This window comes from Corvus kubaryi, unplaced genomic scaffold (genome assembly GCF_017639235.1).
Source record: "Corvus kubaryi isolate FWS band 111438036 unplaced genomic scaffold, C.kubaryi_AGA036_p1.0 37308, whole genome shotgun sequence".
NCBI lineage: Eukaryota > Metazoa > Chordata > Aves > Passeriformes > Corvidae > Corvus > Corvus kubaryi.
Window position 1 is genome coordinate 13647759 of NW_024581096.1, and position 26991 is coordinate 13674749.

Consider the following 26991-nt stretch of genomic DNA (forward strand, 5'->3'; position numbering starts at 1 on the left):
AGCGGGGGCGGAGCGCGGCGGGGCCGGGCCGGGCCGGGCAGGGCGGTGGCGGGCGGCGATGGTGTCGCTGGGGCAGCGTCGCCCCCCGCCCGGGGACCTGGCGGCGCTGGCCGAGCTGGACGAGGCGGCGCTGCTGGCCGGGCTGCGGGAGCGCTTCCTGCAGCAGCACATCTACGTGAGTGCCGGGGCCGGGGCGGGGGGCGGCGGCGGCGGGCGCTCGACTGACCGGCTGTCCCCCTCCCACAGACCGACATCGGGGACATCCTCGTCGCCATGAACCCCTTCCAGCCGCTGCCGCTCTACGGGAGAGAGGTGAGTGCCGGGCCCCCCGCCGCGCCCCGCTGCCCCCCTGCTGCTCACGCCTCTCCGCTGCCGCTTCCCCGCAGGTCTCCGAGCGGTACCGGCGCTTCCAGACCGACGCGCTGCCGCCCCATATCTTCGCCGTGGCCAGCCGCGCCTACCACGCCATGCTGGGCCGCGGGGGCGGCGGGCCCCGCAACCAGTGCATCCTCATCAGGTGAGCGGCGGCCGGGGGTCCCGGGGCCGGCGGGGGGCCGGGGGCGGCCCCCGAGCTCTAGCTGGGATCGCCCCGATTAAGGTTCAGGTGAAGCTCATCTCTGGTGCTGTTGGTGAGTCAAAATCCATCTGCGCTGGCAACACACCCCTCATCCCGACCGCTTTCGAGACAGGAGAGCGGGCAGGTTGTAAAAAGGTGTGAGCAAACAAAACTGGCTTTCGTGGAGTAGCTCGGCCAGCAATCTTTACAGCGGTAAAGATGTCCGATTCACTTCTGGGGATCCCTGCCTTTGGAAAGATTTAGCCAGCTCTAGGAAAAGCCACTGGGTGCTCTTCTCTGACAACACAGCTGCCAGGGTAAAAGCTGCAGTAAAAGTTGGAAGGGTGATAATGGAAGGAACCAGTTTTCATGAAGTGGAGTTTCCCATGTGTAACCAAAGAGCAGGAAGAATTAAAACATGCTTTTCTGCTCTAAGACCTTTGGGAATTTGGTCAGGGAGGATCTTATTGTCATGGACAGTTCTGTGCACCAGAAGTTGGCGGAAAGTTTCTTTTAAACAAAGAGCCTACCAGTATCACGTACATTTCACTCCATCGTGTCACTCTTGTTCTGCTGGAACTCTGCAGTGCAGCAGGTAGCATCGTTTAACACAGAAAGCCTCAAACAAAATCAGCTAACAGAGAAAGTATCAAACAGCAAGGAGAAAGCCTTGAAACATTAACTGCCTCTTCTCTATAACTGGGTGTTGTAGAGCACAGTTTAAATGTCGTCTCAGTTAAAATGCTAATTTCCAGCTTCTTTGATTTAATGCTCCTTTATATTTGCCTTCTGATCATTTTATCTGTGTTTTCAGTCTACAGGGTGTGGAAGTGAATTGCTGAATCACTGCTGAGTGTTTTGGTGGGACTGGGAGCTGACTTTGAGGGGCACTTGAGCCCCACTCATTTCTGTAGCCTTCAGGCCACTGGTGCCTGTGCTTTACATAAAGTCCTCTCATGAAGCAGAGGCTGGCCTTGGAGTCAGCAGGTGCCAGAGGCACTGCCGGTGGGGCTCTGGGGGATAGAGAACAGTCATTGTATTTGTCTTGGGAGGTGGAAGACAAGAAAGAGTAACCTGTAAGAATTTGCCAAGTGGTCAGTGGTCTGGTTGTTTTCTGGCAGCAGTTCAGAGATGAGGCTGATGTACTCCTGTGCATCTTGCAACCTTTTACCTGGTCTGTGCATTGCTGTCACAGTAAGTTCATGGTTTTCCTCACTATGAGTGGTGAGACACTAATTGACAAGTTTCCCTTACATGAGCGTAGTTGAGGTGAATGAGGAAGTTGAGGTCACTCCTGTTAGACCACAGTTCACCACAACAGCACAGGGACACACCAGGATCTGCCGTCACTTGTGCTCTCTTCAGTGAGACCTCCAACTGAGTCTGGAAGGTCTGGATAGCATTCTTCAGAGGCTGATGTTGGATGAAGCAGCTGCTGCCAGGTCATAAGTGTTCATTGCTATCAAACTGTCCTGAACTACGAATTCCACTGGGTCCTCTTGCCTTCCCAGTCCCAAAGGACATTAGTCATGCTTGGGTGTGCTGCAGTACAGCACTTGGGTCACCTGAAGATGACTTTGCATTTCTTCACAGCTGGGGCCAGTTACACACCTGCTGAGCTTGCAGGACCTTATGAAGGTGTTGTGCTTGTTGGAGGGTCTAAGGACAAGCTTGAACCATGGAAGTTGATAGTTTTTTTGTGAAGGAGGGAAGTTACTGAAAAATAAAAATAAACCTGTCATACTGAGCAGGGGCACTGGATGGCATGTTCTCAACTGGCAAAGTGGTCTTATTTTGTTCGTATGTATTTGGATGGTGCTGGTCTGACCTCTGCTTGAGATGAGGGACCTGGTGTTGTATTTGAGGTTTTTAGCTAGCTATGACACATACTTGATACCAAGCTCCGAGCAACTGGGAACTACAAAGCAGTAAAGCCACACCACACGCTCAAAGGTCGGCTGTGGAAACAAGCTCAAGTATACCACCAGCATTTCCTGCAATTTTTTTTCGCCATGCATATGCTAAAGTTCTCAGCTGCTGTGATGTTGTCAGTAAAGGACATATTGTCTCACTGATTGTACATTCCCCCTCCCAGGACAGGGGAAACTGCACTTTCCAAGTGCTGGTTGTTTGACTTGGAGGTGGAGGTGCTGTGGATGTGTGACAGCACAGTGACGTGCACTGCTGGCACTGTGGGAGTATGGGCAGCTCTGTGCCCACGTTCCCAGCCGGCTGAGGCACGTGAGCATGTGAAACATCCAATACCTGAGACTGCCAAAGCATCTCATGATCAGTATCCAGTTGTGGATGTGATGTGGATAGGGCAAATCTCTCTGGAGAAAGAGGAAGCTGTTTGCTCCAGCATATGCAAGGGAGTTGATGTAGGGGATGACTTTTGAAGCAGAGCAAATGGTCTGTCTGGTACATCCCATCCAGAACTGACAGCGTAGGGTTTATCTGTACTCCCTTGCAGAGGGAGAAAAGTTCCCTGATGAAGGACAAGAACATCATGGGACACACTATGTAAAGCTGTGGTGTGTGAGCTTTCACTCACACGTGATTTTGCTGAAAAAGTTGTGAAGCTCTCATAGAGCACTCTCAAGTGATGGAGCACTTGAACTATAAGAGGCAGAACAACTTTAAGACTGATTGAATTTATTTTGCTTTTTCTTGGCAGTGGAGAGAGTGGTGCTGGGAAAACAGAGAGTACGAAGTTTTTGTTGCAGCACATAATGAACCTATGCAAAGGCAACTTGCAGCTGGAGCAGCGGATCCTTCAGGTAGGTTGTTGCAGGATGGTGCTTGGAGGTTCAGAAGCAACACTTCTGCAAGACAACTTGCATTAGGCTTAGGATGCCTGCTGGTGAATCACCACTGGAAATCAGGGAGCCATGCATAAGACACATAAGAAAACAGTGGATAAGAATGGTGAGGTAGCTGACCACAAGTTAGAAGGGTTAGTAGGTCAGTAATTTTTTTTGCTGGAGATGATTCCTAAATTATAGAAAACTATTGCAATCATTTATAATGATTGTTCTCTGTTACAACAGATTGGTGGCATTTTTTCAAATGATCTCCTGTTTGAGGTAGAACAAGGACTTTCATTAGAAAAATGAAAACTTGATTTAATCGTACACAGGGATGAAGATCTCACACAGCCTTTAGTCACCTATCCTTGGCTACTTATACTGCAAGGCACATACCTGCTAGCTGGCTAACTGCCATCTTTGGTCTTCCCATACATCTTTGCTAGCTCATTTTGAAACATATTTTTCTCTTTGGTCTGAAATATTTCCACCTGAATCTCTCCCCAGGGAGTTGTGAGGTTTTTTGAATAAATTGTACTTTAAACCTTCCATGTGATATGTTAAGAAGAGTGAGTTCTTGAACTACTTCACTTTAAAGTCTGTCTTCTCAGATTTCCTGTAGAAACATAGAGGTCTTTTTCTGTGTGGTGGGTTAACTTCAACCAGTGCCCACCAAGCCACTCTATCACTCCCTCTCCTTAACTGGACAGGGGTGGAAAAACATGACAAAAAGCTCATGGGTTGAGATAAGGACTGGGAGATCATTCAGCAACTACCATCACAGCCAAAAGAGGCTCAGCTTAGGGAAAATTAATTTAATTTCTTGCCAGTTAATATCAGAGTAGGATAATGAGAAATGAGAACAAATCTTGAAACACCTTCCCCAACTCCTCCTTTCTTCCTAGGCTCAGCTTGACTCCCAGTTTCTCTACATTCTTCCCTCCAGCAGCACAGGCAGACAGGGAATGGGTGTTGAGGTCAGTTCATCACAGATTGTCTGTGCTGCTGCCTTCCTCCTTGTGTCCTGCCGCTCCTCCAGCATGGGGTCCCTCCCACAGAACACAGTCCTTCAGGAACAGAATGTTCCAGCATGGGTGCCTTGATGTGATGCAGTCCTTCAGGAACAGGCTGCTCCAGTGTCAATATCCTCCACAGGGTACTATCCTTCAGGAACAGACTGCTTCCGCTCTGGGTCCCCTCCACAGGGTGCAGTCCTTCACCAACAGGCTGCTCCAGCATAGGCCCCCCACAGGGTCAGAAGTGCTATCAGCAATCCTGCTCCAGTGTGGGCTCCTCTCCACAGGCCACAGCTCCTGCCAGCTGGGCTTCCCATGGGGTCACAGCCTCCTTCGGGCACCCACCTGCTCTGGTGTGGGGTTCTCCAGGGGCTGCAGGTGGATCTCTGCTCCCCCGTGGACCTCCAAGGGCTTCAGGAGCACAACTGCCTCACCATGGGCTGCACCAGGGGCTGCACCAGGGGCTGCACCAGGGGCTGCACCAGGGGCTGCACCAGGGGCTGCAGGGCGATCTCTGCTCCTGCACCTGGAGAGCTCCTGCCCCTCCTCCTTCAATGACCTTGTGTCTGCAGAGCTGTTCCTCTCACGCATCCTCACTCCTCTCTCCCTTCTGTGGGTGTGCAGCAGTTTTTATCTCAGAGGTGCTGCCACTGTCACTGATGGGCTCAGCCTTGGCCAGTGACAGGTCTGTCTTGGAGCCAGCTGGCATTGGCTCTGTTTGGACATGGGGGAAGTGCCTGGCATCTCCCTCCTTTAGCTCCTGCTGCAACCAAAATATTGACACGTAAACCAAATGACCCATGCTGTGCTTTGTGCTCTGGAATGGTGTATTAATTCAGTGTGGTATCCTCCCTGGTGGATCCAAGGTTAATGCCTGTGCTGGGTTGTGGGAACGTGACATTGATACACCTGCTATCTCTGCTTAGAGCTGGCTTGGGTCACACTGCCAGGCTGCTTCTGACCTGAGCAGGTTCCACAAGCAGGAGAGCTGTGTTTGCTCAGCCGAGTGCCTAGAGACAGCCTGCAGTTCCTTCACTGGAAATAACACTCACTTCAGCACACACGAGCTGCCCTTGGAAAGCCTGGAGGTGACAACAAAGAAATAATATGTGTCTTATTTGGTTCCTGTAGATATATCCAAGGATTAAGTTTGTCCTTTAGCTGATTACAGTGTCATGCCTTAAAGCTGTGTTCAATAGGCTGCCCAGCGTCTACTCTGAGGCATTGTTCTTCCAGTTCATAGGCATTCTTTGCTCAAATACAAAAAAATTGTCATTTTGCCACCTTTGCATCCAGTTTAACAAGCTGGTCTGATGTTCTGTTAATTTCTTTATAATTCACTGTCCCTATGTCTACAAATTTCAGGAGCTAAGCTGACATACTTGTATTAACTGAGTGCCACGTTGACTTTGTTTATTGCTGTAGTATAGCACTCAAATTATCTAGTGACAACAGATACTGTGTGGAAATCAGTTATACTAACCTTATCTTTTAACAAATGACTCAATGATCTTACTGAGATCCCATCAGTTTCATTGTACTGATTGTCGTTAATCTCATGCTGCTTAGTCTTTGTGATATTTGCCTCTTTGAATTTCTTTAGCCAGGCAGAGATAAAATAGGTGCTCATCCATATGCATGGGGTGGGTCCTTTCCCATCTGAACTCTGAATAGCAAATGCTAAAGATAGTTTTTTCCAAGTTAGATTGGATCACTTTATCTGAAGAATGGCTGTTCTGCTTCCTCACTTTTTTCAGGTGAATCCGTTGCTTGAAGCTTTTGGCAATGCCCAGACTGTGATGAATGATAACAGCAGCCGCTTTGGAAAGTACATACAGCTGCGTTTCCAGAAAAATACAGGTAAAGTCAAGGGCAATTACTAGCCTGGGGAGTGGTTAGAAACTGGAGGGTGTTGGAAAAAGGGTCCGTGGACTCCGGCAGGGGGAGGAATTGCAGTCCAAACCAATATGGTTGATAAAAGAAAGCTCCGTTTATTAGCAGTCCAAAGGCACTTATATAGTATACCAGCTTGTTAACTCTTAAGTGGCTTAAAACTTATCAAAGCGTGTTTCTGCTTCTACATAATTGGACTTACATTGGCAAGCTTCTACAGTTATGATTAAAAGAATTCAGAGTTCACCCTCCCTTCTCTCCCAGTCAGCACATCTTATCAGCACAGCTGCAGCGCTTCAAAACTCCCTTTTTTGTTTCCCAGGCCTGTTTCTCACACAGGGATTTTTCTCATGCAGACAGTTTCTCACACTAACCTTTGCTTGCAGGCCTGTTGCTTGTATAGTTCTTTTATTGATCCCATAATTCTATCAATGATCCATGTCCCTGATCCTCTAACCATTTCCCAACAGGAGGGAGTAGACTGAGTAGCCAAAACTTGTGGAGGGTATAATTTCAGCACATGGCTCCCTGTGGGAAGGGTGTGCAATTAAGTAAAATCTCACAGCAGCCACTGTTGGATAGAACCTGGATAGGATAAGGCCTGAGTTTGGACAGAGTGGGAGTACAGGAAGGATATGGGGGTGAGAGTGCAGGGTAAGTATCAGTAATACTCTGTGATGCCAGAAACCTTTGTTTCTGCTAAAAGAGGTTTACAGAAATCTCTAAGACCACAGAAAGCATGGAGAAGCCCATTTCCAGTGTGCTGGGCAGCTTAGGGGGTCTTGCACACAAGAAAGCTAATTTAGACAGCTCTGTGCTCCTGTCACCAAAATAGAGATGTGGGACAGCCCAGGCAGCTTCATGTCCCCCAGAGTGAAGTTCCCCACCCTGTCACCTTTTTGTGTGCAGTGCAAGGTGCAAAGCTGAGTGAGTACCTGTTAGAGAAGTCACGGGTGGTGCAACAGGATACTGGGGAGAGGAATTTCCACATCTTCTACTACATGTTTGCTGGACTGTCTTCAGAGCAGAAGGAGATATATGGGTTATTGGATCCTTCACTCTACAGGTACGTCAAAGACAGACCCTTTAGTTTAGTCTTTGTAATGGGTGGTGAAGGGGAAAACAGCATAATGGAGTTTTTGCCTCTGCCCTGGGGTTTTGTCTGTGGGTGAGTGGAAGCTGGAGTGGGATCTAAATGGAGCTATGTGAACAGATGTTATGGATCATCATGGAAGCTGGGAGGTCTGGGATCTCTGCTGCATTACCTTGGAAAAGTTTCTTTCCCCTTCTTGTCTCCACTGCTGGTGATCTGCTTTGTTCCTGTGGGGTAGGACAGAGTTACAGTGCTGATTGTGTGACAGTTTTGTATGGGATATGCACTTTCTCAGGTACATAAGTGGACGATTTGGTACACAGGAAGTAGCTGAACAGTGGAAGCACAAATACCAAGAGGTTTGCAATGCCCTTGACATGGTGGGCTTCCAAGAACAGGTTAGTCCTGGGGCTGTTTAATTTCCATCTATGCTACCTGCAGACACAGGGTTTCTTTCTACCTGCTCTTTTGAAGCTCAGTCCTATTTCTTTCTCTAGATTTTCCATGTTATTTTCGGACCACCTGAGTCTGCCAGATTTTGTGGAGAGCTTTTTCCCACAGGTTGCCTGTGCCTCTTCCCTTAACCTCTCCAACTTCCGGGTCCTCTGTGTAGTACATGCTACATGCCAATAGGTTTTTCAGTCACCTTTCTTATGTGCTTTAGGAACAAGTAGACATGCAGGCTATCTTGGCTGGTGTGTTGTCTCTGGGCAATGTGACCTTTGAGCCTGAGGAGAGCAATGGGTCTGTAAAAGTCAGTGAAGCCTCCCGGGGATGGCTGAAGGCTGCAGCGGTGAGTCACAAGATATGTTGACAGAAACCTTATGGGTATAATGCTCTTCCCCAGTGGCTGTGTGACTGCAGGAGCTGTTCCTGCCAAAGATGGCAGAGGATCTTTCTGCCTCAGAGTATGAAGGTTTCTAAAGAACATGGGGTTTTTTTGGAAATGTACAGTTTCACCCCATGATTGCATTTGTGTTCACTGCTATTCATACCCAAAGAGATGTCTCAGCTTCTATTTCTTGTGTGTTTGGAATCAGCGTCTTATATAGTCAACACATGCCTTGCTGACTTCGTACAACACAAGCTTTTTAAAACTAAATGTTTTATGTTAGTGAGTGTGACAATGCCTTGGGGAAATTCAGGTGTGCAATATGTGTATGCTGGTTCTGCATTTTCATCGGATTTTGTCCAAGGATACGACCCTAAGTGCTGCCTTTTTTTTGGTTGGTTATCTTGAATTAAGCTTTCTACTGTTTTGCATGCAATTATCACAGATTAAGAAATACGTGTTTCCCAGGACCATTTTTGTTATATGGGATGAATATATTATCCTGCTTTGTTAACAACACAGAACAGAAAAAAGTAACATACTTCTCCTCTATTTCTTTTCATTTTGACCTATTTGAAACCCCAGCACCCTTGCTCTTTCGTTTCACTCCCATCTCTTTGCCTGTTTCCCTCCTACACCATACCTGAAACAACCACCTACGTCTGTTCAGCAGCCAGCTTCTTTTTATCTTACTTCTGAAAGCCTGCTCCTCGTTTTTAGCCCACAGGAGGGGAATTCCTGTTAAACCACCGAGGATTTTAGTGTTTCTGAGTTCTCTTTGTTTCCTGCCTCTCATGTGGGTTCGTGTGACTCTGCAGCTGAGATGCTTCAGCACCTGCACAGTCACCTCCGTGTGGTGCTGTTCAATAAGTCATTAAACAGCTCAGCAGGGACTGCCGTGGCTTCCAGAGAAGGTGAAAGGTGGCAGCACTGGAAGAGCAAAACAAAAACTGTTTGAGAGCGAGTGTGTGAGGTTGGTTGCTGCAGGGGTGGAGCAGATCAGAGCCCATGTCTGACTCTGGTGCCAGCAGTAGCACTTGCCTTACAGTGGGGCTCAAAGGCCTGAGCCTGAATCATGACCCCGTTACACAAAGGTACAATCCCCATGAGCGGAGTGAGGGTTTGCAACTGACTGTCCTCGTCCATTTCCTGTTTCCCAGGGTCAGTTTGGAGTCCAGGAAGATGAGCTTTTAAAATGCCTGATTTGTACAACGTCAGTGACCCGAGGCGAGCAGATCCAGCGTTTTCACACCCAGCAGCAGGCAGAAGGTAGGAAACACAATGAATTGCAGATGTGCTGGCTAGAAAGACTGGGTTTTGATGGAAGGGTTTCCCCACACATGTGCAGCTTGTTGCGAACAAAGATGTCCTTCTGTGCCCCTTCATTCCTCTCGCATAGAGGCAAGTATGTCAGTGTTTATCTGTTTAGTCTCTTACTGACATGTAGGGCCATGAATGCTGCTTTTGTTTGGTCTCCAGGAGACTGCAGAGATTAAATGAGAAATGAAGGAATTAGCTTTGCTTTTTCCCTCAGTCCAGCCTAGAAGGAAACTCTAGGTATTTGTACAAAAGAGGGGAAGGCTCCTGTTGCAGAGTGCTGGCAGTGTGCAGAGCTCTAGAAACAACCACGAGAACAATGAGATATCACAGTATCAGGAATGGAGTGAAAAGAGTAAAATAGCAAGTACAAGGTGTTATTTTCCCCTTCAATAAAACAAGAAAATAATCTAAAATAATCTGTACCAAGAGGTTCAGTTAAATTATAGTATCTTAAAAAGTAATTTAAAAGAGAGATTACTGCTTAAAAATAAATGAAAGAAGAAAATTAAAATGAAATGGGATTAGCTAATTCTGTTTTACAAATTTCTCTTGACAATAAAATATACATCTCTTATCATAGGTCATATTAATTTGTCTCCTTTTTAGAATGTCAGCAAGCTTTCCTTCAATTGTGTCCTTTTCTTGCCTACAGCATTTAAACAGTGAGCAACTGTGGGCTAGGAGGAAGAGAACCGTCTCCAATTTTCCGAGTAAAATTTGGAGCTTCTCCCTTGGTTTGGCAGTGAGGGGATCCATACTCAATAGATCTTCAGAGGGGAAAGCAAGTTTCTGGGTAGTCTACAAAGTGGCATGACTCAAAAATGCCCTGGCATGCCATGTGTGGTCTTGTAGAAAGATTGTGAAGATTTTGTAATTAAGAGCTGGTTTTACACTTACAAAGGGTGGGGACAATCAGACAGATAGTGAATGTTTATGTGATCTTTAAAGTACCTTTACATGAAATTGTTGCTAGAGGTGGTGAGCCAGCTTGTGTGTTGTGTCCCCTGCTCTCCTGTGAGCCCTTCAGTGAGCTGATATTGTTCCCTCTGTGCAGATGCCCGGGACTCCATTGCAAAGGTGGCCTACGGCCGAGTGTTTGGCTGGATTGTTTGCAAGATCAATGAGCTTCTGGCTGAGAATGTGGATCCTGAGGTGGAACTGAGGGAGATAGGTGAGTTCTGCTTGCCTTGCTCCTGTTCTCAAATGTGCATCCCTCAGCCACAAGGAAGGACACAGCGCGAGGTTTCACAGGGCCCGTGTGCTGGGATGCATTATCAAAACCGTGATCCTGCTGGAGGTAGGAGTCAGCAGCATGAAGTGTGTAGGGCCATGTTCAACTCTGAGCAGTCAGTTGATCTGAAGCAACTGTGGACTGTAGTTCTGGGGCGCTCTGGCTTAACAGAGAGGCCAAGCTGGAGTGGTTCTTCTCTTAACTAACTCTGCAAGCTGTGTAAGAGCTGCCACTGGTGTCTCTCTTGGCTGCATCTTCCCTCTGCCACAAGAGCTGTGTGATAGGAGATTTAGTTGTGTGTTGGTGTACACAATAACCTACAGAGATAGTCTGCACACTCCATTATGTGCTCTTCTTCTGGTTTTTTTTAGGCATCTTGGATATTTTTGGGTTTGAAAACTTCGCAGTGAATCGTTTTGAACAGCTTTGCATAAACTTGGCCAATGAGCAGCTGCAGCATTTCTTCAACCATGTAAGTCTGCTGAGGGTGACCTCACCTTGTGTTGCAGAGAGAGCAGAACACTGCTCTATCTGGCATGTGAAGGAGAGCTTGGGGAAAAACAGATCTATTGCCTGGAAGGACAGAAATTGTGATTAGTGAAGCAGGATAGAGAGCGGCAACCTTCCCTGCTGGGGCAGGGGAGCCACTGGAACAGGAAAGGAAGAAGTAGAAGGATCAAGCAGTAGCCAAAGTCACAGGGGTAGGGACACTTACACTCTGAGAAATGTTCCTGCTTTATGCACCAGCACTGGTGAGTGCTAGGGTTACAGAGAACCACGGAGAACAGCAGCTACATTTTGGACCTCTCATGCTGTGGCTGTGAGTGCCATACCTCCATCCTCTTGTTCTGGGCAGGAGGGAAGATGTTCAGGGTTGTCTAGCCAAGTCTGCTGGGTGGTTCAACCTTCTTTTTCTTTATTTCAGCACATTTTCCAGCTGGAGCAGGCTGCCTATAAGGAAGAAGGGCTGCCTTGGGAGACCATCACATTCAACAATAATGAACCTATTCTGGTGAGTGAGAGGACTGACAGAATATAGTTGCTCTGTCCAGCCAAGAAAGAGTCTTGCTCTTTCTGCCATGGGGAGGAGATGCACCTGGGAAGAATCTCTGCAAAGGGTGGTGAGGGTGAGAGGGGATGTCCTGCACTGCTTTAGACATGTGTGCTATGTCTCCTTTCCTGCAGAATCTGCTCCTGGCCAAGCCCATTGGGCTGCTGTCTCTTCTGGATGAGCAGAGTGCATTCCCTCAGGTATGCATGAGAGAGGAGACAGAGAAAATACTCTGGGGGATAATATATCAATGAATATCTGGGCTACAGAGAGAGCTTTTGGGTTGGAGTACAGGATGGACAGAGATGTCCCTACATGTGACTTAAGAGATGGGACATCCAATTCAGGGGCAGTCTAGTGGCTTTGGCATCCCTGGGAAGAGTCAGAGAGAGGAGGTACAGCAGAAGACTATTGCACAGCCAAGGATACTTCCAACACTTTGTTTTCATTCCATGTGTCCTCATCAGGCCTCTGTTGCAGCTTTTGAAATCTACTGTCTTGCAGGCAACTGATAAGACGTTTGTGGATAAACTAAACAGCAGCTTTAAGGGGAATTTACACTTCCAGCCAGCCCGAGGCCGTGTTTTGGGCTTCAGCATCATTCACTATGCTGGGAAAGTATGTACTGTTTGCAGGAAGAATGCTGTTGTGGTGCATGTTGGAGGGGTGGAAGTGTTGCCTGACAAATAAGGCTTTGATGCTATGGAATGTGTGGTCTGAGGATGACACTAACAGAAGTGATGTGTTCCAATGGACTGCCTCCTGGAATTCCCTGCGATTTATGTAAAAACTACAGGAAGAGAAGACCCCTGAGGAAAGTGGGGCTACCTCTGGGAAGCGTAAAGCATTAGAAAAATCTGCTATTCTTCTAATCATCATTCTATTAGAACTCTAGTTCTAAAATAGTACTTTATAAATACAAGTACTGTGTCCACTGTGCAGCACCAAAGAACAGGCTACAGGCTTTTTCTTTACCTATCAGGTTCCAGAGCATAGCAGTGACTATTTTTTAGCAAACACCTGGGAACACTTTGTAAACAGCCAGGTAATTAATTTTTTGAAAGTGTAGGCAGTTATTTACATACTCAATGATATCTAAGCAGCTTGAGATTTAGAACTATTGCATGTAACTTCACTGCCACCAGTGTTGAGAGCATTGGTCCACATAAGTTGAGTTGATTGGAGATCATTTTTGGAACAGGAGCAGATATGACAGTTCAAGTCACTGTAACTTGCAGCTTTGTAATCTAATCTCAGCATTGTTGACTAAGTTATTGTTTGCAGCATTCATGATTACAAAAATTAACATTTAACATGTAAAAGGTGGATGTCTCGGTGTTACACTGCACTCCTGGGGTTCTGATGCCTCTGCCATGTGCATGGTTTTGTTCCTCAGGGTTGGCATCTGAGTGGGGTGCAGGCATGTTTAAAGAATTCCTGTGCAAGCCAGAGTACATTCAGTTTAGCACATGATCAGCTCCCAGCAGGCTGTGGAGGTGGCTCTCACAGCCAGCCTGCGAGCACTGCTGTCCTTAGTGACTTGCTGCCCTTTCCCCAGGTACAATATGCTGCCAGGGGCTTTCTAGAGAAGAACAGAGACACCTTGCCAGCCAATGTCCGTGGGCTCTTCATCAGCAGCATCACCCCTCTGCTCAGTGTGCTGTTCACAGGCAAGTCCCTCTGCACATCCATCATGAGCCAAGGCCCACCTTGGCAAGAGTTAAGTGTGGACATGAGGCTTCATGTGTTTCACAGAGTGTGTTTCACAACTGGCAGCACCAGGGAGACTCGACTCTGGGAATGCTGCAGCCTGGAGTGGGGCTGCTGGCATGTACTGAGCTATCAGAGCTGTTTATTCCCTGCCATGGGAAGCCAGACAGGTTGTATCCCCTTCCAGAGAATTAGCCACCACTCAGATGCCTTCCCATCTTCTCCAAGGCCAGTGCAGGACTGTCTCCACTGGTTCTTTCTATACACTCTGTTCATGTCTAGAAATAAAGCTTGTCAAGGTCGTAGACTCTAAAAGTGGTGCTTCACAACTTGTTAAAACCCTGAGGTCATGCATTATTTTCTCCTACCACTATACTCCCTTTTTCCAGTTATCAATAAACCTTCAGATTCTCCAAGGCTTCTAATTAAATTAAAAATTTAGAGAAAGGTTGGGTGGATGCTTCCTTGGAAATTGGCTGGCTGAACACAGTGCTTCTGGTACAGAAATTCCATAAATTTTTTTTTGTCCCATTCAATCCATGCCACTTTCTGTGATTTACAAGAAGCTGGTGAATTTCATTTCTATTCTCCACTGTGTTTTTCAGCTGCTGCTCAGGACTATCTTTCTTCTTTAACATTTCTGCACTGTTACTGGAGCTACTTAGCCTAGTCCCAACTCTTTCAAAGTTCACAAACATCAGACAAAACCTATTTTCAGGTTGGTTGTCCAGTCCTGGGCAATGGCTTTAGGTGCTGAACAAAGGGTTTTGCCCAGATGACCTTCAGAGGACACTCCCAACCTCATTCTGTGGTTTTATGATTCACATGAAGCCATTGAATCAAGGGTGCACAAGATTGTTACTAGATCTTTTAGTAAATTAAACTTCCCTGATTTTCTCATCCTGTCACTGAATCAGTTATAATCTGACTTTAAATAACTTCCTGAGTGCTGTCGGTGAGCTCCCCATTTGCTGCCTGTACCATTTTTTCTGCGCCATTAGATGCCCGTTGATGATAATTCTGTTGAAAGTCATTCAGGTTTATTTAATAACCTGATTGCCATGTCTTCTCAGTGGCAGAAAATAATATTGCCTGCCTTGTGTACTTCATATATTTGCATTTTCTTCTTCCTTTTTTTAGCTCTTTCCTTGTAGTTCCACATGGTGAAACCTAACACCCTGTCTGTGATTCAGGATTTGTAATGAGGCGCGTGTGTGAAGTAAGGTTTGAATGTTTAGCCCTGGCTGATTGCAAGCAGAGGTACAAAACAACTAATTGTCTCTGTTCTTCCAGCCACTATCTCCAGGACGGGGACCCTGATGCCTCACATGAAAGCCAAGGTATTGTACTTCAGGTCCACATGACAGTTGATAAATGTTACCTGATAATTATTGTTTGAGAAACTGGCTGAAAAGGGGCAGAAGTTGGTTTAAAATAAGAGCAGACAACAATCAGCTTGTAACAGTTTCTCCTTTGTTTTTTACCGTGTTTTGTGCTTGCTTCTGTCATTTTTATGTTTAACTTGCCTTGCAACCCCTTAAATGCATTCTACCTCATTTTTTGCCATCTGCCTTCCAGCAGTGCTCTTTGGCTGTCAATCAAGCACTTCTTCCAGGGCTGATGCTTTGCTTTGGTCTGGTTTCAGGTCATACCAGGAGCAGATGAGAAGTTTAACAGCACACGGAAGCAGTCTGCTGGAGCTCAGTTCCGGGTACGGTATTGCTGCCCTGAGGTGCCCCGTGAGATGAAAGCAGTGATAACTTTATCACTGCAAATATCACTGCACTGCTTCCTGAGTGCTAAGCATTGTTAAAGCGGACATTACGTAGACAGGGGTTTTCCTGGTTGCCAAGCAGGGCTGATCATGCTGGGATTGACCCAGTTGTTGCCAGAACCCAGGAAGTTGCCGTGTGGTGAGAAAACAGTCCTTGCTGCAGGATGTTGCACATCTGGCAGTGCTTTGGCTTGACTGACTATTGATCTTCCTCTGCCCTTGCCAGCATTCCCTGATGGTGCTCATGGAGAGGATGTATTCTGCCAACCCACACTTTGTGCGCTGCATAAAGCCCAACATCCAGAAGGAGCCAGGTGTGCTGGATGACCAGGTGGTGCTGCTGCAGGTGAGTGTCCTTTACAGGGACTTCTGCCACATCTCAGTGGGAGGACAGATCCCACCAAAAGGCGATGTGTGGAAGGTGACTCACTTCAGTCCCCCCTTGTAAGAGGAAGGGTGGCTGCAATTTATATATGTGTAAAGATTCTGAGTACTGGGTTGTTTTTATGACACAGACTGCTACGTCCAGATTTTGCAATCTTAGTTCTCTCTCATTTCTTTTTCATGAATGCAATGAAATCTGCTTGTTGGGCACTAGGATTCATGTTTGCATCTCCCCCTGGATGGGAACTGGTACAGACAGTACTCCGGAAAAAATGCTTCCCAGAGGAGACTGTTCTCACCCATCAACCAGAATATAAGCAACTCTGAATATAAGCCAAGATGGGATTGCTTTGATGGGATCTGAAATGCATTGATATGACTGTATTTGGATATTCTGTCAGGTCTGAGGTCTAGATGCTATAAAGAATACTGAAAATTATTAGAAGAGTTCAGAAAGCTCAGGGGCCTGTTTAATGTATATAAGAAAGGTTAGGATTAAGAGAAAGTTCATCCATGCCTCAGAGTACTTCTGTGTCCAGATTTGGAAATACAAAGCTATCCTCTGAGGGACAGAGGCAAAGCAGTACCCATGGCTGGAAGGCGAAGTTATTTCAGTCATTGGTTTTTATGGTTTCCAACTTCTAACTCCGAGTGGTTAATCATCAGAGTTACAGGATGTGGTATTCAGTGCTTAACCAAGGAAAGATTTTCAGAAATTTTTTTTCATTTTGGACTGGAGAAGTTTAGGGCTGAATGAAGTAACTTCTGCCTGCAAAGGAGCAAACAGATGTCTTAATGACCTGTTTCTCTTCGTTCTCTGATCCTCTCTGTGGTGCTGCTTCAGCTCCGGTACAATGGGCTGCTGGAGACAATCCGTATCCGAAGGGATGGTTTCTCCTGGAGACCCTCCTTTGAGGAATTTGCTGAAAGGTCTGTTAAAACCTCTGAATATTCCTTGTTAGGTATTATTAAGGAAATGACCCTGATAACCAGATGTGGGCAAGGAGTAAAACAGCCTCTTCAAAGTTCATGTGGTCTGAGGTCATGGGGTTATTTGCTGTGGGAGGCTGAGTGGGAAAGATAGTAATTTATTTTTGTTTGCTGTCAGGGTGATAATGATTAGCTCAGCCCATTAAGGATGCAGCTTTTATGTGTTTGTATTGGTTTGTTTTCCACAGATACGGAATTCTTCTAGTTAAACCTGGTGTTCCCCTCACAAAAGAAAGGTAGGAACACATACTTTGTTGTGTGCAGTCTGGTTTGTTCTTCAGAGGCTTTTACTCTGAATAGCATAGCAAACCGAGTAAAAGGGACAGACAAGAGAAGAATGGGCTCTTGTGGTGATGGAGAACACGGATCCCAGGCAAGGACATTTAATGTTTAAAAAGCATTTGGTACCATGATGAATGAAATCTTTCTTGAATTGTTATGTAGCAATTAAATTCAATTACTATTAAGCCTTGTTGTGCTGTGAGGTGAAAACTGACCAATGTACTCAATTTAGGGAGTGACAGTAGTGGTCAAGGGCGTCCACTGAACTCGGCATGGCAGGGGCTCAAGTACAGTTGTCAGGTGCCTCTCCAGGCTTTTTTCCTGGTGGCCACATGTGAGAAGAAGATAAAGACAATGCTGAACAAGCAGCCAGCACTGAATGTCTCCCAGGCTAGAGAAGATGTTTCTAATCCAAGGATTTTGTCTCTGTACAGGCAAAATATGCCATCAGCACTTTCAGAATCTGACTGTTACACATGTAAACTTCCTTCCAGTTCTGCAGAGAAGACAGAGTTTTACCCTGCCAGCTTTTTCCTTCCTACATCTAGGGCAGCAGTTCCCCACCTCCTCTTCTCTACTTTCCCAGCCTCTCCTTTCTGCCAGTGTCAACTGTGATTGATAGTGAGAATGAATCATGTAAAGAAGCCAGCTGAGGGGTTTTTTTTAGTCATTTAAGAAAAGGATTTGAATGATCTCCTGGAACAATTCTCTCCTGGCAGTAGCTCCTTCTGCCTTCACAGTGCTTCCTTGAATTTCCTGACTCTTCTGAATAGTAGGAATTGCAAACTCAAGTGAGGTCACAGGAGAATCTCATAGAGGGGGGAGAGATGATTGTAAACAGGCAGCGTGGTTTGTTTGGAGACACAAAAATCATGGGATGCATTTCAGAAAAAAAAATCCTGTGGACATAGATTGTGGCACTGTGGAAGTTGGCTGAGATAGAAAGAAAAACACTTCTGCTTTCCTGTGTGAGATATTAGCAAAAAGTGCCACTATGCTTTCACAGCCTGGATTAGCAGGAGATGGAGAAAGCTGTCTGTGTGTTGCAGCTAGAGCTGCTTTCAGTTCATGGAATCTTTCCGAGTGACCCAAATTTTATCAGTGGAGTCTGCAAAATGAAACTGGAGTTGGAAAACAGACTTTCTCCTGGAAGTCTGCTGTGCTGACCTTGCAACTTCTGTCCTCCAAAGGGCTTGGAAACAAAAGGAGGAAAAACACTTCTGAGAATAAAATAGGCTCTACAGAATTGCCTCCCAGGGAGTTCAAGTAAATCTGCCTCTGGGAACCCCTTTGCTGATGTTCTTCCCAAATGTGATCCTAGCTGTGCCTCAAGGAGCATTACAGACTGACAGCCAGTTACTAGCTATCGGGAATTGCTGAGACACTTTATGCCCCTTTATGCAACTAAAAACATTGGTGTTCACTTTGGGTGGAAAATTATTTATTTCACTTTTTTCATGTCTTTCAGCTGCTTGGAGATACTGCAAAGTACAGGTCTGAAAGGCTGGATTTGTGGGTAGGTGTGCATCACTGTTGTTGGGAATTGGAAGCCTAAACTGCAGAGATTTTATATGTGTAATCTGTTACCTGGTTCTCTTCAGGGAGAGCTCTGTGGTTGTGGGAATAGCCTCTTCAAAGGATGATGGATAAAAATCTAGACAGTGTTTCTCACTGCATCTTTCCGTTTCCAACTTCACAGAAAGTCACGACTTTTCTTTAAATATTGGCATCAGGAACAGCTGGCAAAGTGTGTGGAGCAACTGGAAAGAGCAGCAGTTGTCATACAGAAAGGTGAGCACTAGGACAGGAGCATCCCTCAGTGCTGATCTCACACCAGGGGAAGGAAAACCTTTTCTGCAGTCCCTGCTCCACCTCTGCACCTTTGCAGAGGACAGAAGGATAGGGCAGGTGCCATCTCTCTGTCAAGGCCCTGTGAAGTCAAAGTGTTTATTGCAAATGCCTACATCCCCAGTGCTCATCCCGAATCAGGGAGAGCCCTCAGACGGTGTGAGCCTTGGAAAGGGAAAACGTGTGCAGGAGAGCTGGACTGAGCAGGACAGGCACATGATTTGGCTGTGTCCTGAGATCTGGCTCACTGTCCTCTGGAGTAAGGATTGTTTGTGAGTTGTGTTGAACTGGGAATAGGGAAATGAATGAAGCAGATCTCATTGCTGCTTTCAGAGATAGGCAAAAGGAGATGAAGTTTTGGTCTGGTTTGGTTTTTTTCTTTCCTTTCCACATAGCATCTGCTCTAGCAGCCTGTTCCTTCAGAGTGGCTGTGGGCAGACTGGTACTTCCCTTTGCTACATGAGGACTGTGCCTCCAGGAGGAGGAGGAGGCTGTCACACTTCCTAGTCCCTCTCTGTTGCACTTCTCTTCTGTATGGGTTGTTGCACTGCTGGAGCATCTGAGCAGCGTCCAGCTGTGTACCATACAGTGTGACAAACGTCAGACTGTCACAAGCTGTACTGTGCACTCTTGTCATCCATGGGGAAGATGTGCAGGTAGTGGGAAATGAGAGGGTGTAGCTTTCACTACATGAGCTTTAATAACTGGTAAAGTTGGTGGGATCACGCAATGTCTGTAATGCTCCTGGTGAACCCTGTGATGGCTGCTTATGGGAAAGGTTTTCCTGTGGGCTGGCATCAAGGAAATCCTGTCCCCTTCATGGTGTCTGAGGGGTACCAGAGCGATAGATGGTTAACGGGCCCTTTTGTAAGGCTTTGTTTTTTAAATATTCCGTTCCCTGGCATTAGAGATGAGATCTTAGATCTATAATTTGATTTATATAGGTCCGTGATCTGGCAGCTTAGAGACTAGAAGAGTTCTCACAAGGTTTTGGCTGCCTGCTCACACTAGAGGTTCCATTGCTCTTTATTAACATGATTCAAGTGTTGAGGGCTTCACACTGTATGAAGGACTATCACCCAGTGTTCTTCCCTGAGAGAATTACAAAGGCATGAACAGCATTCTTTTCCTAACCATAGCTTTTCTCTGAACAGTTTTTAGGGGATTCAGATGCAAGAAGAGTTTCTTAGAACTGTTGGCTGAGCTGAGAGCTCAAGCACAGCAGCTACAGGAGGAGGCAGAGAGAGAAAAAATCCATCAGCTGGCGCTGGCAGCAGCAGCCCAGGGTGAGTTGCTCCTACTCCCACTGACCCAGTGTGTGTCCACTGGTGTGATGATCACCTTGAAGTGCTGTAAGCTCCAGGTGATGATGGCCTGCCCTGGGATGGGAGGCCCATCAGTGTGGTGGGCAGGGAGCTGGTGACATTTCTGCACTTGGGAAGTGTGGCTTCATCTGAGGGGAGCTGAAGCAGCATGGTAAGGGCTGTTTGCTTTGCTGTGCTGGAAGGAGGGCCAGGCTGTGGTTTTTCCACGTAATCCATGCAGCAGAGCCTGTCCCAGTCCTAGGCATGTGGAGGATGGATCTCATGGATCTTGAATGCTACATTCCATCTACTTATTTCTTCTTGTTGCAGAAAGAAACTCCCTTCCAGTCCCCATGCCACGAAAGAGGCGCCCTCAGTCTCATCCTCATCCTTCTGAGCAGTCACAACAGCCACCAGTGCCACGGCCACGCAGCAAACTAACAGAGGTAGCAACACTGGCTCTGCCGGGGGGACCCTTAGCCAGATGTGCTGGTTCCCTGCTCCATTCATCTTCTGCATGCACATGTTCTCCTGCATGTGGCCCCAAGAGAATGTTGTCATTCTTGTTATGAGAAGTGTGAGTCCTGTCCTGCTGTGGTTAGTTAAAAAGTGTGGTCAGGATTTTTGAGGAACTGAAAGCAGCATTTGGTAGCTGGTGACTTGATCTTAAGGGGCTCAGAAATGAGATCACCTGCCAAAGTGATCTCTTTAAATGTCCCCTACCTTTGACTATGCTTTTGTGCTGACTTTCCCTCTCTCCTTGCTTTCAGTCCACTCCTTTTGACAACTTCTTGAGCCCTTCTGTGCCTCGTCCTGTTCTGGGAACTGAGGAACAGACTGGGGAAGAAGCAAAAGTGAGGAAACTCAAGAGAGGAGCAACTCTCCGCTGGTTCAAAGAGACACAGGCCCAGAAGGTCATGCAAGATGATGGGGCCTTTCCAAGCTGGCTGCATGGGATGATCAGTCGGAGGTGAGTACTCTGGACACAGTGGCCACAGGCAAAAGCCACTGTGTCCTTAGGAGGACTGTGTAGGTTGGGTTGGCCGGGCTTTGCTTCCTTAAGGAATGGGAGTGACCTGCATAAGTTTTCCCTTTCAATCTGTGAGCGTTAAACCCTTAGGGGGAAGCTTAAAAGTCCTCATCATAGGCTGAAAATGCTGAAATTTTGTGTAGGTTCATGGAAAGACTATGGAAATTCATAGTAAATAAGTCCACTGTAGGTCCCTAAATACAGATCCTGTGTAGGGATGGGAGGCTTGTAAAGTAATCAGAGAGGAAATACAAATATGCGCTTTCCCTGTTGTGGACCATTTGCAGAGACATGAAGATGAACTTTTGGGTTAATTTGTTATGACTCTTTCTCGTATCCCAGTTTAGGTCAGGAGGAGAACCCAATTTACAGCAGGAGAATACGGAATTCAACTTCCTTTTATTTTAAAAAGTATTAAGAGGGGCTTTAGTGAGTACTCAGTGGCAAAACTCCACTAAAGTCCCCTGATAAAGGGAAAAAGAGGGTTTTTGTTGATTCCTCTGCCTGTCTAAGGATGGTGCAGCATAGGTGGCATTTACTTCCACTTAGGCTGGAAGAGACATCCACTAAGCCCTTCTTTATTGTGGAGTTGTTCACGAGACTTTCTTTAAATGCTTGAAGTTTTTCTACCAGGTCCACGTCACACTTCACTCTCTTGGCTGAGTCCAGCACTGCTTTCCAAGCAGTGGCATAATCAGAGAAGTGCTGATTATGCTAGTGAACAGGTAGGAGCAGGATGGCAGTACGGTCTCACCTGTGTGCAAATTGATCTGTGGTGCTCCGTGCTTGTTAATTGCCAGTATCTTGTAATTGGTGGGATTTCTGTGTCGATGTTGCTGCCATTTGAACACCTTCATCATTTTGCTCCGGTTTCTAACTTTTTTTCCTGTTCCAACTGCAATTCTCCTTTGGTCTTACTAGATCTATGTTCTTGGATTTTGTCAGGCTATCAGTGTGATTTACTCAGAGACATTACACAGCACATTAGCTTAGTAAAGAACACTACAATAGCTCACAACTCCCTGGTAGCTGCATTTCTTTTAAATTTTTTTTAAATAATTTTTGAGGCCCTAACCTGTATTAATGCTTTTGTCCACAGATGAAGGAATGCAGGAGAGGAATTGGTGCCTGGAAGACAAAACACACTAAATTCAAGTGTAGACTAGCCATGAGCACTGCACACTGAAGGGCATGGCAGATCTTTCCCAAACACACTGTTGCTTAAGCAGAGATTTAAGTCTCCACACAGCCATGTGAGCTCAGTTTCATGAAATGGAGCAGCCAGAGCAATCCCAAATTGCACTGGTGATTTGCAGTCACCTTTAGCCTGGATCAAAGCACATGACAAGCACAAAGCAGAGCTTTGTCTCTTGGGCAGAGAAGGGGAAGTCCTCCTTCCAGCAGGAAGTTTAGAAAGCTGGAGTGGTGTAATGCAAGTTGGCACTGAGCTTACCCAGTACCCCACAGCATCCTGACTTCTTCATCCCTGGACCATAGGAAATGCACACGTGTGCAGATTCCTCATCTCAATGATGCTTTGTGACGTGCTTGGTGCTGGAAGGCAGCTGTTGCTATTGCACTAATCAGACTGCTGGAGCAGGTTTGGAGCAGCCCTGCTTGGAGGGTCTTTGGCTGAGAGTATTGTGCTTCCTCAGCCTGTTAATGCCTCCTGCGCCACCAAGCCTGAGTTGGGAGATGTGTAGCTAGGAGCACATGGGGCAGATGCTGGGCTCCCTGGGGCACTACTGGGGTAGCACATGAGATAGGATGTGAATCCCTGCTGTGTGGCAAGGCAGCTGCTGGCTCTCTGCTGAAAAACTGTTTCCTGATTCCAGGGAAGCTGAAAACTTGCTGATTGACAAGCCTTTGGGTTGCTTCCTTGTTCGGATCAGCCAGAGTCGACCAGGCTACATATTGACATACCGGTAGGTAATGAGCAGAGGAGGCTCAGGGGAGACATTATTGCTGTCTACAGCTCCTGACAGGAGGCTGTAGCTAGGCGGGGGTCAGCCTTTTCTTCCAGGCAACTGGCAACAGGACAAGAAGACACAGCCTCAAGCTGTGCCAGGGTAGGTTCAGGCTGAACGTCAGGAGGAATTTCTTCACAGAAAGGGGTGTCAAGCACAGGAACAGGCTGCACAAGAACAGGCTGCACAGGGCAGTGGTGGAGTCACAATCCCTGGAGGCATTTAAAAGATGTGTAGATGCAGCACCTGGGGACATGGTTTAATGGTAGACTGGGCAGTGCTGTGTTAAGGGTTGAACTTGGGAATCTTAAAGGCTTTTCCGGCCTAAGTGATTCTATACAATTGCTTGACTGGAGGAGATTACCTGGTCCACAGAGGAGTCCATGTTCAGCCTCTCCTGTTGTGGGTGCCCCAGAAAGTTTGTAGGAGCAGATGGGACACTGCAGAATTTGTCTCTTACTGAAAAAATAGACCTGTTTGTGGGTGGGGTGCTGTGGCTCCAAGGGTAGAGGTCCTGCTTAGGCTGAGTGGGCAAACCAGGCTGGAAGGAGCACTGAGATCGCAGCATCTATGAGCACGTCAGTGCACAGCACATCTCCTGCTGCTGCATGATACTTGTTACTGAGGATCCTGATCACAGCTGGCCTCTGGAGACCACGGGTGCAGGAAGCAGAAACTAGGTTGTAACATGCTGAGGCCGCAGGTCATGACTGCTTCTGTCTGTCCCTCCCCCCAGGGGCGAAGGCCGCTGCAGACACTACATGATCCAGATGCAGCCCAATGCACGCTACGTCATCCTGGGGGAGGACCGGGCTCACGCCTCGCTCACCGAGCTGGTGCAGTATCACCAGACCGTGGGCATCCAGCCCTTCATGGAGATACTGACTGTTCCCTGTGGGCAGGTGAATATCGGGGGTCTGCAGTGGGAAAACAGGATGGGGCATGGACTGTGCCCTGAGTGAGTGGTTAGAGTCACTGCAGCAGCATCTCTTTTGTGTTCCTGTAGAGGGATGTCCCATTCTGGCCAAGCAGCTTGGCTGCTTCTGCACTGGAAAATGCTACTAGGTGGAGAGTCCTGGGGTGGGGGAGAGGCAGTGGCAGGTGGATGACACCCTGCTGCCCCCTCAATGTCAGCAGTGGACACAGATGGGTATTTCTCTTTGTTGTGCTGTTCAGTGTGTGTGAAGGGTCTGCAAACCACTGCTGAATCCACTCCTCCTTTCTCCAGAAAAGTAGTGAGAGCCTGAATTACGAAAATCTGGAGGGTCTCACACTGAGTTCACCAGCAGACAAGTGGGAGACACCTCCAGAGAAGCAGTCCTGCCCCTCCATGCCTTCCACCGGCAAACCTGCTCTGCAGTGGTTCAGGAGAACTAAGAATTCCCAAAACCAATGGACCGCAGACAAGAATAGAACAAAGTCTAGCTCTGGAGAGAGCAGCCAACAAGCCTTCCCTCGCCTCCGCTCTTCCATACGCCTGGCAATGCAGGAAATCCAGCAGGTGAGCTGGGATATATCCTCTGCCAAGCCACAACCCCTCTGGGACACGTGGAGTTTCCCTGCCCAGAGGCAGGGGAGACGAGGCTTCCACAACTAGCACTTGGTTTCTTAGCTCCTGGGTCATGGGTTTTATTTGGTGGTCTTGGGACCAGGACTGTATTCCTTGGAGTATTCCTTGCCAGTCTGTGCTCCCTGCCTAATGCTGTTTCTGTGCCTCTCACCACAGTTCACTTCCATTTCCATGAACATGGCGAGACAGGGGAGGTCATTCCACTGAGGATGTACAGCCTGAGCAAACACGGTAAGAGGAAGCAGTGCACAGAAGGGAAAACAGCAATTGCAGCTTCCTGGGAAATGGAGGAGCAAAGCAACTCTTCCCTTCGTGTCCCACCTGTAGCATCTCTTGGCCACAAGCTATGTAGAAATAGAGCAGGAAAAACAGAGCAGCACCCAGCTTCCATCCCAGGACTATAAGGAAACCAGGAAAACTGGGCAAAATCAGCCTAAATTTGGGTTCCCAGCAGCTGTGGTGCCCAGAGTGCTTGCAGTACAATGGCCAGGCTGCTGGAGGGAGCTCACAGTTTGTTGGAGGCCTGGGGCTGGAAGGACAAGGACTATCAGAATGCATGCCACACTAGTCAGCTGCAGTGGCTTCGTGGGGTGGAGAGAGGTGCTGGGAGGGGAGCCCTGTGGCTTGGCAGAGGCAGCCAGCTGAAGGCCGAGCTTGAAACGTATGAAATGGCAGCAACTTTGTTGCTCTAAAGAGGACTGTCAATAAAGTCTCAGCAGTGGGAACAAAGCTAGAGACTGAGACTGTGATACACTGGGTGGGTGACGGGAGTCTGGAGTGGGCCAGAAGAGGCCTTTTGACAGACTCTGCATTATCTGAAGTATCAGGTGGGTGTGCAGCTCCCCTGTCCCACTCAGATGAAGGCAGGTGGGAGCTGTAGTGGTGCTGTTGTACACCTCTGGAAGAATCTGGGTAGGAGTGGAGAGGGATTAGAAGACCATGCTTTTGGCTGCTGACCCACTGCAGGGCTTCCAGCCACGCAACCAAGTTTCCTGTGTAGTGCTGCTCCCATGTTGGAACTCATGCTGGAGCAAAGCTTTTTAGCTGGAGCCTGTCTTGTCTTTCTCTTCATAGCTGAGAAAGACAGGATCTCTTTGATAGCTGAGAAAATCCTCTCCCTGAAGTGTTGGGCTTAATTGCTTCATTCTTGTATGTACCATTCATTGACATACCCGGGGGATGCTCCCAGTGTCTGAGGTTAGGCAGATGAAAGATAAAACATAAGGATCTGCATAGAAAACTGCAAACTTGTACTGGGATAGCTAAATGAAACCCTTTTATGTCCTCCTATGAGTTGTGTTTCTTGACTGTCTTGCAGGTCCAAATGGGTCAGACCTGTCCTCTTCCAGTGCTGTTGGGCCTCGCCTAATAGTCAACACATCCAGACATACAGCAGCCTTTTTCCTTTTCTTTTTTTTTCTTTTACCTTTTTTTTTTTTTTTTGCTGCAACCAGCTGGCCCTGTGCTTTTAGACAAGGCTGATGCAGAAGTTAAGTTTCCTGAGCACTGAGGAACTGTGACTGCAGTATCTGGACTAGTCTGATCCTGGCAGAGGGGAAAGCATGGGAACAGTCACACTGCACAGACCCACAGTGCGTGACAGTCTGTGTGTCAGTTCTTCAGTGTTCCTGGAGACTCCTCACCTGGCACTGTGAAGTCACAAACTGGGTATCTCCCAGCAGCCTGTTCTGTCACAAATACCTGATTACCTACCTCTTTCTCTTTAAATACTCTCTGTTTTGGTCCTGTGTATCTGCTGCTCTGGGAGCCAAGGGAAGATGGGCTTGGGCAGTAAAAAATAAAACTGAGGTGTCCTTTTTGTTGAGTGCAGGAGCACTTGAACAGAAACTGACACAAGGTCAAAAAGATCTTTTTGTAGAGGGGATTCACTGCCCTTGCATTAGTGTGCTGGCACACTGCTCCACAGTCCTTAACCAGAGTTAAAGTCAGGGAATCATTGCTGAAACCCTCTCACTCATCCTGGCTGGAATCTCTACAAGTCCAGGCTGGACAACATACTGCTTTACACTGAGGGTGGGTAGAGAGCATGGAATGTAAAGGGCCATACTACTTGTACTGTTTTCCCTACCTTTTAAAATAAATCTCTTATTTTTTTCCTCTAAGGAGAAGCTCACCATTTCCTTTGTTGCTGTTACCTGCAATCAGTTCAGCCACAGATTGCAAATGAAAGAGAGCAGCTAACACCTCTGAGGGTAGGCATGGGATCATATGAAGTGTCTCAGTGGAGAAGCTGAAGGCTGGTGCGGCACTAAGCCTGGCATAAAACTGCTGCCTGTAACAGCCACTCCTCCTGTACTTAGGCCTGAAGTGCT

General features: G+C 47.2%; 1 protein-coding gene across 3 annotated transcripts; it reads left to right on the forward strand.

Annotated features, from left to right (window-relative positions):
• The first annotated feature begins 22 nt into the window (after nt 1-22).
• Nucleotides 23-26781, forward strand: LOC121664902 (myosin-IIIb-like). Of its 3 annotated transcripts, XM_042028577.1 has the most exons (31): nt 23-175; nt 247-312; nt 387-517; nt 3234-3336; nt 6137-6239; nt 7182-7338; nt 7661-7763; nt 8030-8158; nt 9358-9466; nt 10572-10688; nt 11120-11220; nt 11674-11760; nt 11934-11999; nt 12304-12417; nt 13358-13469; nt 14803-14849; nt 15155-15220; nt 15510-15629; nt 16512-16597; nt 16846-16893; nt 18408-18455; nt 18639-18730; nt 19942-20073; nt 20422-20537; nt 20862-21061; nt 22957-23046; nt 23825-23990; nt 24095-24238; nt 24317-24589; nt 24815-24889; nt 25977-26781. In XM_042028577.1, exons 1-30 carry the CDS (start codon nt 59-61, stop codon nt 24863-24865), a joined length of 3294 nt encoding a protein of 1097 aa, XP_041884511.1. In that variant the 5' UTR covers nt 23-58; the 3' UTR covers nt 24866-24889; nt 25977-26781. The 3 variants fall into 3 exon arrangements, with proteins under 3 accessions (XP_041884511.1, XP_041884513.1, XP_041884512.1); XM_042028579.1 differs by lacking the exon at nt 24095-24238; XM_042028578.1 differs by lacking the exon at nt 12304-12417.
• Nucleotides 26782-26991: the final 210 nt, after the last annotated feature.

Excerpts from the sequence above, each read along its gene's own strand:
- LOC121664902 (XM_042028577.1), top strand. The coding sequence starts at position 59 with ATGGTGTCGCTGGGGCAGCGTCGCCCCCCGCCCGGGGACCTGGCGGCG. Across the intron at positions 15,221-15,509 it reads CTGCTGGAGCTCAGTTCCGG|CATTCCCTGATGGTGCTCAT; the intron begins GTACGGTATTGC and ends TGCCCTTGCCAG. Across the intron at positions 23,047-23,824 it reads GGCTACATATTGACATACCG|GGGCGAAGGCCGCTGCAGAC; the intron begins GTAGGTAATGAG and ends CCCTCCCCCCAG.